The sequence below is a fragment of the Lates calcarifer genome, unplaced genomic scaffold, assembly GCF_001640805.2.
Source record: "Lates calcarifer isolate ASB-BC8 unplaced genomic scaffold, TLL_Latcal_v3 _unitig_4551_quiver_1459, whole genome shotgun sequence".
Classification (NCBI taxonomy): domain Eukaryota; kingdom Metazoa; phylum Chordata; class Actinopteri; family Centropomidae; genus Lates; species Lates calcarifer.
The window spans coordinates 17,147-28,024 of NW_026116966.1; the positions used below are offsets into that span (position 1 = coordinate 17,147).

At 40.3% G+C, this 10,878-nt stretch overlaps 1 protein-coding gene across 1 annotated transcript; it reads left to right on the forward strand.

Annotated features, from left to right (window-relative positions):
• Nucleotides 1-1,746: 1,746 nt before the first annotated feature.
• On the forward strand, nt 1,747-2,985 carry LOC108900532 (trace amine-associated receptor 13c-like). The gene is made up of 2 exons (XM_018701631.1): nt 1,747-1,922; nt 2,175-2,985. Exons 1-2 carry the CDS (start codon nt 1,747-1,749, stop codon nt 2,983-2,985), a joined length of 987 nt encoding a protein of 328 aa, XP_018557147.1.
• Nucleotides 2,986-10,878: the final 7,893 nt, after the last annotated feature.

Consider the following 10,878-nt stretch of genomic DNA (forward strand, 5'->3'; position numbering starts at 1 on the left):
AGAAGACAGGAAGCTGATCAACAGTTAGAGAATGCTGATGTGAACAGTGTTTGTAGATTTGAAACTCTTACATAAATCATTTCAGAATTGGTACAGAAGTGAAATAAAATGTTCTGTATGTGTTACTGTTCATTCGTGCATTCATTCACTCTCTGTCTGATCACTAACTCTCCTGTCGTTTCAGACCCTGCCACTCCCTCCTGTCCTGGGTTTTGTCTGTACCTGGGTTTACCTGCCTGCATGTTCGGCATGAGCAGAGAAAGCCTCATGAAGCCTCTGACACTTCCTCCTGTGCAGGAGAAAGAGTTGAAGCTTTGATGAAGAACAGTGACATCTAGTGATTTGCAGAAATTATAGCAGAGATTAAATAGAGTTCAGTTAGCACCTAACATGTTCATTCACTTTCTGCATGTTATAAAGGCCTAACAATGACTGCAATGTTAAAACAAAGATGTTGTTTTGGATGGTCTGATAATGATGGTGTCTAACTCTCAACAGGACCCCATTACTGAGGGTCCCTGATCCTTGATCCTTGACTTTGTAGTTGTTTCATCAGATCTGTGGCCACATGTCTAGAACACCTAAGAACAGAGCAGAGCTGTCAACTGAGCACCACCTGCTGGTGATTTGGAGCAGATGGCGGGGCGGCTACCAGGGCCATTAAGTCAAGCACATTTCTAACTGGTGTTGGCCTCTGCCAGAGTCTCGTCAGTCCTGTTTGTGATATTCATGGACAGGATCTCAAGGCACAGTCACCAGTTAACCTGCATGTCTCTGGACTGTGGGAGGAAGCTGGAGACCCAGAGAGAACCCACACAGGCACAGGGAGAACATGCAGACTCCACACAGAAAAGGCCCAGGCTCAAACCTGGAACCTTCTTGTTGTGAGGTGACAGATGTAACCACTGCACCACCATGCACAATCTTATTTTAGACTTCCTGACCCTGACATTTTTGAAGAAATTTGATGTGAAGTGAAATCCACTTACTGCATTGGCTGGTAGATTTGGTTGAGTAAAGCAAAATAAAGCTTGTATTTACAGTGTTTTCATTTAAATTTGATGGAGCATTTTTTTCAGTGCAGCTGCTAAACATTCCACTATGTTCACCAGCAACTATCTCTCTTTAATTGTCTGTTGTTTGTTTCTGGGCAAGTAGTGTTAGCTTATCATAATATCACTGAAAACATCTGCCTGCTGCTGAAAGGAGTTTGATGAGAGACTGAACTGAAACAGTAAAGTTGTGGCCTGTAAGAACTAAACGATGAGCTGAGAGAGGATAGACCGAACTGAGGGGAACAGCTAAGTCAGGTCATATTTCTCTGTTGTCACTAGCAGTGACATCTTTTTACACTTTCTTGATCATTTGACTCATTGTTTATACAAACATTGAGGTGGTGTACTTGACTAGCAAAGTGCAATTTCAAGTATAAGTCAAACTGCACTTTGAGCATCTTAGTCATTCTAAAGGTCTTATAAACAGAATCTTTAAGACTCTGTTTTTTACTTCATCAGTACAGTTCATGCATCAGCAAAAACAAACCAAAAGCACCCTGTTACACCAGAGAGAAAAGATGTGTCAGAGAGTCATAGAGTGAGGGAGGAGGATGATCAGTGTCCAACAGAGAGTGTGAAAGACAGACAGGAGGGAGGAGGGGGAATGGGGAGAGAGATAAATAAGATGTATGACAGAGAAATTTGCTCAGAAGGCTGTGGCTGTGCAGCCTCTCCTCTCCTCCTCTCTCTAATGATGGAGACTGTGGAGGGAGCTGAACTCTGCTTTCCACAACTCCTCAACACCTCCTGCAAGAAGCACACACAGCCTCACTCTGAGGCAATGCTCACTTACATTCTGCTGTCGTCCATCTCTCTGCTCACTGCGGCTCTCAACCTGCTGGTCCTCATCTCCATCTCCCACTTCAGGCAGAGATAAATGTCCTAGCATTGTTAATATATTGTTGTACTGAGATTCAGAGACATAAGTGTCCTCTGATCATTGCATCCTGCTGTTGACTTGATTTTTGTTCATAAGCAGCACTTACAACAGCCACATTTTCTATTTAGATGCACTGTATTTTCAGCTGGCCTTGCTGCTTTTATAGAACAACTGCCTCTATTGGTGACAATGTTGTTGGTGTTTGTAATATTTACAGTGATGATATTCTCTCACTCCAGGCAGCTCCACACCCCCACCAACCTCCTCCTGCTCTCGCTGGCTGTATCAGACTTCCTCGTGGGCCTCCTTGTGATGCCATTTCAAATTCTCTTAACAGAACCCTGCTGGCTTCTGGGTGACCTGGTGTGCTCTTTGTGTTATATTTTACCCTTTATCACTGTCTGTGCCTCAGTGGTAAACATGGTGCTCATATCAGTCGACCGCTATGTGGCTATCTGTGACCCCCTGCACTACTCCACCAGAGTCACTCCCAGGAGAATTCAAGTCTGTGTTCTTCTGTGTTGGGTTTACTCTATTTTCTACAGCTTTCTGCTTTTACATGATAACCTGATACAACCAGGTATGTATAGGTCCTGCTATGGAGAATGTGTGATTCACATTATAGGAACTGTTGACCTTGTGTTAAACTTTATCATTCCCATTTCTGCCATCATCATTCTGTATGTGAGAGTGTTTGTGGTGGCTGTGTCTCAGGCTCGTGCCATGCGCTCCCACACTGCAGCTGTCACACTGAAGCTCTCAGGGACTGCAACTGCAAAGAAATCAGAGGTGAAAGCAGCCAGGACTCTAGGTGTCATTGTTAGTGTGTTTCTCATGTGTTACTGTCCATATTACGGCGTCTCTCTCTCTGGCCATAACCTCACAATTGGTTCTGCAACTGAGGTCTTTATGATTTTCCTGGTATATTTTAACTCCTGTCTAAACCCTGTGATATATGCCTTTCTCTATCCCTGGTTTCGAAAATCTGTTAAGCTCATTGTTACACTGAAGATACTGCAGCCTCACTCCTGTGAGGTCAGTGTACTGTAGAGAGAACTGTGTGTGACTGACATGAGGCACAGGAAATGTTTTTCTGGACTTTTGCTGAACTAACACAGTAATATCATATCTTCTATCTGTTAATGTTGTAAACATACACTGCATGTCTTCATATTTGTACTTTCTTGTAGAAGTTGAGGGACAGACTGTACTCCAGTTAGTGATATGTAATATTTGCAGAGGAGTCTCTCTGTGTATGCCACTGAAAGATTTTGAATGTGCACAGAATAATCTGTGGTTTTCTTATTATCAACTCTGTCAGAAGCATCACACTGAAAAGACACACTTCTTTTAGTTCTGTTTATTTTAAATATATTTCACAATATTCATGTTTCAATTAAGTCTAACTTAGAATTTGCTCTATATTTGTGTCATATTCCCCTTTTGTTTTTTGTTACCAGCAGAGATGATCAGTCAGCTTTTTCACATGATCACATTATTATGGTTTATGTTGAAAATTATGTAGAGCACCTCATGAAGTTAAATAAAGCTCATAAAATGATAAGATCTGATATTAATGTCCCTTATTTGATTGTCCAAAAAAAAAGAAAATATATTATATTATATTATATTATATTATATTATATTATATTATATTATATTATATTATATTATATTATATTATATTATATTATATTATATTATATTCAGCAGTCTTGTGGCACTACATACATACAACATATAAATACATACAACACATACATGCTGTAATTATGCCATTTCTTTTGGACAGAATGAAAAATGTTTTTTCACTTTATTGATAGGATGATATAAGAGAAGTAGTAAACAGAAATGGTCTGTAGAGGTCAGAGTAAACAAAGCACACACACAGACCACTGAAGCAGAGAACTAATATTAAGGCAGATCATAACAGCCACACATGTATCATTTTGTCCACAATAATGGACTGTAAGTAAGGAACTGGCAAACAACCTCAGACACTACCCTAATGATAACAAGATAGTCATAAATAAAGTATGATGTGGTGGAGAAATGTGACAACACAGAGTTAGAAATCACAGTCATCACAGTGGTAACTGAGGTTCACAGTGTTAGCAGGATGATGGGATATATTGTTCTGTGAGGTCCAAAAACAACCTCACTTCTGACATTTAAAACATCAACGTGAGCTGGAAGGAACTTTGGATGCTCTATGGATGTTATTACAAAGTTATCAAGGCTATTAAATACATTTATATAATCACTGAGCACACCCTACTAATACTGTTGTCTCTGACCTTATCTGTACTCACTCATTTTAACCATTGATGCAGTCCATCACACAACTGTGGTCATTAAACTGTGTTCATGTTGATTTTGTCAGACAACATTGTCAAATGACATGATTTGCAATTGTAGGACTGATCAGATATGTGCAAGGGTAAGGCCTTCTTTTGCTCTCTCAACAGCCTGTTCTTTGATGAGTGTCTGTATTTACTTGATCATGCTCCAGACTCAATGGTCCCATTGTAAGTGCCACTCCTCACTGTCTGCAATCAGGACCAGATTAACCTGCCATGGTGTAACAGAGCAGTCATCTATGTATCCAAAACCTGTTTTGGCTTATTCACTGTACAGCCCCACTGAAAAGAAAAACATACATCAGAGTGAGCCACACTGCTGCACTGGATGACATACTTATGAAAAATACAGCCGTTGTTACAAAACAGCTCCGCAGGCTAATAACGGCCTGTGGGGTTACTGCAGGGCAAGTGGGAGTGGCAGGGCCTGAAATGACAGTTGGTGAAAATGTACAACTGTGATCCTCTTAAACAAGAACAAAACAGACACCTCTAGTGAAGGCAAGTTAACTCCAGGATAAACAAATGTTAATCTGTGTGAAGAATCACAGAATGTGCTTTGTCCTGAACAGACTTTCACCTCATAAGCAGTGAAACAAGAAAGAAATCCTACAGAGCATCACAGACATTACTCTGTGTAATGTCACTCTTTGATTACATGTAATAAAAATGTTGACAATACTCTGTCAACTTCTTATTGTAGTGTATCCTACCAACCATCCTCTGTGCATCAAAGCCACACATGAACACACATTCATTCATTCTGACACTGTCCTGCTGCTGGACATAATCACCAGAGAGCTAAATGTAGATTATTATTATTATTATTATTATTATTATTATTATTATTATTATTATTATTATTATTATTAACAGTTCCACTGTTAAAAATGTATTGTTTTACTGAGCCTTGTTAATGTGTGAATGCTGTGGTGTACTCAGATGACCAGAACAAAGTTCATCAATTCATCTCCACATAGAGATCAGTGTTTGTTTCACTTTGGAACAGTCCCACAACACACACACACACACACACACACGTATTCCCCAGGCTCAGACAGTTTTCACACCTGTTTGCATTAGAGTCAGAGCTCAGCCTCTGATGTATCACTACAATCACAGGTGCTAAAAAAACAAACTCAAACTTGATGCAACCTCCTCACATCAACACATGATGCAATCGTTCATCAACCTAAACAGGCCTGTCATTTTCCAGCTAAACTCCTTGTCCACAGAACTCATCATTAAGAAGATTACAACATGCTCCTCAGACCATCAAATGAAGCCACTCATGATTCAAATTCAAATAGGGGGGCAGCACGGTGGTGCAGTGGTTAGATCTGTCACCTCACAGCAAGAAGGTTCTGGGTTTGAGCCCAGGTATTTTCTGTGTGGAGTCTGCATGTTCTCCCTGTGCCTGCATGGGTTCTCTGCGGGTACTCTGGTCCAAAGTCCAGTTCCAAAGACATGTAGGTTAACTGGTGACTCTAAATTGCCAGTCGGTGTGAATGTGAGTGTGAATGGTTGTTGTCTATATGTGTTGGCTCTGTGATGGACTGGTGATCTGTACAGGCTGTGCCCTGCCTCTGATCCAGTGTCAGCTGGGATAGGCCCAGCCTCCTCATGACCCTTAACAGATAAGCGGCATAGATAATGGATGGATGGATGAATGGATGATTCAGATGGACTCAAGGGGCTGTAGGCCAGAAAGTTCACAGGTTCCTAGTCCAGATTTGACCCACATAATTAGAGTGGATTTTTCTCTGGACCTGGTCCAATGTAGTCTGTTAAACCAGCAGTGAACTCTCCCTTCTTGCATTATCACACATAAAATAATGGTCTCATAAATGAGAAAGTGGGTTTCAGGCAGCATTAAAGTTTGACCTAAAAACACACTTTCACATCAGTTAGAGCTGCTGTGAATTAGAACATAACTTTAGCATCGTCAAATGCTAAGTCTCTAAAGTCAAACCTGACATAAAGACTTGTCTATATGTCTAGATAAAACTGAAGCACCTATTCTAGGAAGGCAGTCCCCTTTCAGCAGCTCAGGCGGTCCCAGAAGAAGGACCAGGTATCAACAAAACCACATCCCTGCTCACTGCAGTGACGAGTCAGTCAGTGGTTCAGGGACCAGTGGTTCCCCTCTTATGCAGCTCTTCCATAAAAACCCTGAAACCATTAAAACAGAATGCTGATTTGTCTGTTTCAGTTTTCTTTTTCCCCCATTGGACCACATCATCCACACGTTCTGTGCTGCAGTGTTAGCATGCAGCGTGGTGACTAATGACATGCTGATGATCTTGGTGTTGATCTGATTCTTCATCAGTGGATTTTATAAGGTGACTTTATAGATTTATACATGATAATAATGAAGGTTTGAAAGTTCAATAAGGAAGCTCTTTTTCCAACGTCTGAAGTTTGCAAAGACACATTTGGTTAAGACAGAGTAATTCTGGAAACAAGTGCAGTGGACAGATTTAAACATGCTGTGTGTGCATACAACTGTACTTCCCATCAGTGGAGTCTAATGAGTCTCAAACCTCAATAAATATTGTTGTTGTGCCTGAAACTTCCAAGTGATCTCTCTGTACTCAAATGATATTTAGTCAAATGATTTTAAAATATGAAATATGATCAGTTATTAGTCAGTCCTGATGTAAAAACTTTGAAATGATCAGTGTGTGACATTTCTGATCTACTGGCAGAAATGGAACATAATATACATACATATGTTTCTATTAGTGTGTAATCACCAAAAACTAATAATCGTTGTGTTTTCATTTGCTTAGAATGAGCCAGTCATATCTACACAGGGAACAGGTCCTCTTCCCAGAAAAGACAAACTTTTTACTGTTTACGTTTTACGTTGACGCTGCAGCTTGTATACAGAGGACTAAGAAGGGAAGAGGAAGACAGGAGACAGAGTACATGTCAGCTATTACCTATAGTTTTTACAGAGTAACAACTAAATACAGTATCTAAATATAGCTGTATAAAATGACTAGCTGATGTAGTAGTTGACAACCATGTAGTCACCTGGCAGCCACTGTATCTCTGACATGCTTTGAAAGATCTAGTTCCCTAGTCCCTACAATCCCACTAGGACTCTGAACTCCCAGAATGCTGGTTTACTGGTGGTTCCAGAGTTTCCAGCAGTAGAATGGGAGGCAGAGCCTTCCAGTTATCAGGCTCCTCTACTGGTGGAACCTTCTCCCAGTTTGGGTCCGGGAGGCAGACTCCCTCTGTACCTTTAAGAGTCGGCTTAAAACTTTCCTCTTTGATAAAGCTTATAGTTAGGGTTTGGCTCAGGCTTGAACCATCCCTTAGTTATGCTGCTATACGGCCTGGACTGCATTACTATTATTACCCACCACTGTATTATTGATACTACTTTACATATTTACATGGAATGTGCATTATGCTACATTCTCCTGTTTCCTATTCTCTTCCCCCATTGAAAACTGAATTGAATTGAATTGGTTGCAATTTGTATTCTCACCACTAGATGTCACTAAATCCTACACACTGTTCATTTAAGATCTAGTGATGATGAGATGTGATGAGATTCAGTCACTTGTGAGAAAAAACTATACTTTAACTTGATTTCAGTTACTTATACTTTTCTTGTACCCAGCAGTGTTCAAACTCACTGTCTGCACTGAACTGTAATGAATTCTAAATACAGTATTTATATCCTGCTAACCATATGGAGAGTAACTGAAACCTCCACCAGGCCACTTCCTCTGTTGGAATCACATCTGCTGACTTGACTTTGGGTTCAGTCCAGTCCAGCTGTGTTATATCCACACTTGAATTTGCAAAACATCTTAAACCTGACAGTAATGATGGTCTGTCTGATTCTGTTTGCTGAGGCATATTTATATATTTTAATTATGATCTATGTGGTGTGTGTCTGGTCTATGACTGTAAATATGTGTAAATGGAATGTTAAGGACAGTATTACTCTTTGGAATCAGTGTCGGCTAAGTTGTCACCTCCCCACCTCCTTCATCATTTCTGCTGTTCACCTTCATATACAAAAATCCAAATGCACTCAGAATACATAAACATTACTGCAGAATGATCTCTCTCAAAACACAAGCTTCTGATGGATTTAAACAGTAGATGTTATTTTGTTATAGTAATTTCTAAAAAGTAAAGATTGAGAAGAGATACAACTGTGTTGTAGTTGAAAGAACTGAAAGTAAAGTTTCAAAAATAATACCATGAATAGTTTTTATTTGTCAATAAATTCATACAAAGTGCAGTAAACAGACTAAAACTCAAAAAAGTTTTCCTCGATACACCTGTGGTGATAAATTAAAGGAAGAACCTGAACAGATGAGAGGAGAAACATAATGAATGCAGATACTACAGTACAGTCATGCTCTGTGGCATGTATAAAAATGCTGAACAAGCACATTTGACTTCATATCAAGATGGCAATAAAGGGTGTTGGTATCAGCTTTGCTTTTCCTTCCCTCCACTGTGTTCTCGCTGGTTTTCCCTCCATCATGTTTCTTGTTTGTCCCTCGTTTGTCTTTGTCAGTGTTTGGCTCTCTGGAGTCCTGCTGGAGTCCACCTGCACACCAACAGAACAGTACAGGCCTGAATGCTTGACCCCTACAGAGGAGAGGATCTGGTGGCTCTGTAATACTGTGGCCTCTGCTGCTGGGGGCTTTTTGGCAGCCATGGTTTGGGTCCACTTGTCTCCTTGGAGCAGTGATCATCAACTGGTGGCCTGCCCTGCTTGAGTTCCCCTGGTTCTTAGAGTGCGCTGCATGTTTCCATGCTTGTGTACTTATGCACTCCAAACAGCAAGTGTGAATATGGAAGTATGTGAATTTTCAGCAAATGATGAATGTGTGACTGGAAAACTAGCTGATGTTGTGTAGTAGTAGTAGAAGAGGGACAAATGTTCCCTGTCAGATTTGTTTGTCAAACTCTTGTTGACTTAATGTCCAGTCCATCTCTGACTTTGATCCAAAGAGCTGAGGATTGAAAAAACTGCACAACTAAATGTAAATGTAATGGTCTTAAAACGATATCAAGCTGTATCCATGTAGTTTTCCCTTTCTTCTCAAGAAAGCAACAACTTATGTATGTACACTGTAATTGTGGTGGGATTGCATTAAATATGACTCTTTACTTTATGTGGGAAGTTTTTCCAGTGAATGCACATTCTTTAATTTCCTTTATACACTCAGCTAACAAGTCAAGATCACATCATTACTTTTGTGGCATCACTAGATCTTTAAATACAGTCTGTCCATGTTATTGAAGAGGAGATCAGTGAGACTCTATTCAGTGTTGCCTCCACTATTACAACCTAACAACATGTAGAAACATGTTGAAAAGTAACTCAAGCTGACTACCCACCTCCACACTGTGACAGAAGAAAAGGAAGGAGCTGCTTCTTAGATTTTCTGCTGACATGTATGTAGGCCTACTGTTCCTAAAAGAAACATAATATTATTACTGTAATCCAGTATTACAAAAACTAGTGCAAAGGATGTGTTTCTCAGTTCATGGATGAGACAACATTTACTCAGTTGTTCTTTTGGTAAAATCCTGGATAAGTTAAATAATTACAGAGTTGTGTGGTGTTAGAAAAAACTGACACAATATTTGACTCTTTTTATAATGACCCTGTTTCATAACCTGCTGACATAATCATACTTATCGTTTCCTACAGATGTGGTCAGTGTGTAAGGATTTTTAATGTCTTAGTATTTGAAAGTGTGTGTGTGTGTGTGTGTGTGTGGCTCACCTCACACACATTACTCACACCACACTGTTCTGCTTGTCATGTGATATTGCTGCACGCTGCTCATTTTACCAGTGCTGTTACTCAGGTCATTTCCAGTCTTCCTCATGCTTTTGCTCACACTGGTTTCTGTGCTGTAGTTTGTGCTCCTGAGTCATCTGCCTCACCACCATTATCCCCCACACCACTCACCTGCAGGTCATCTCCAGGCCTCTTTGTCTTCCATCTGCCTCTCCAAAGCCCTGCACAACAATTTAGTCTCCATTCCTCCCATACCAGATCACTCACCTGTTCCACACCACCCTCAGCCTCCAGGCTCCTCTGGCTGCCATGTGCCACTGGTCCTCCCAGTCCTCCATCATTCCCCACTCATCATCTCACTCTGAACTCCTCCTCTTAATTATTCATTAATGAATCACTGCTTTTATCCCAGTCTGGTGCTCATGTCTCTTTCTGTTTTTGGGTCCAAAACAAACTTAAAGTAACACATTTACTTTTTGCACACTACATTGTTTGCCCATCAATCTACACTTAGTATCCTTAATGACAAAGTGGAAACATGAGCATGATTCATAACACACTGTCAGGGTTTGAATGTTTTTCCTGTATTATTTAGGTTTTTTGTCTTGTCTTCCTGTTTCCTGTTCCTTGGTTATTCCAGTTGTCTTTACTTCCTCATCTTGATTACTGTCCCCGCCCTAATGTGTTTCACCTGTGTGTCGTTATCTCCTTGTCTAGGTGTATTTTAGTCAGTGTCTCTACCTATTCTGGATTTTGCCTGTTGTTTTTGGATACCGTTGCCTGATCAGATTG

Coding starts and splice junctions, on each gene's coding strand:
- LOC108900532 (XM_018701631.1), top strand. CDS start 1,747: ATGATGGAGACTGTGGAGGGAGCTGAACTCTGCTTTCCACAACTCCTC. Junction 1,923..2,174: donor ATCTCCATCTCCCACTTCAG/GCAGAGATAAAT, acceptor CTCTCACTCCAG/GCAGCTCCACACCCCCACCA.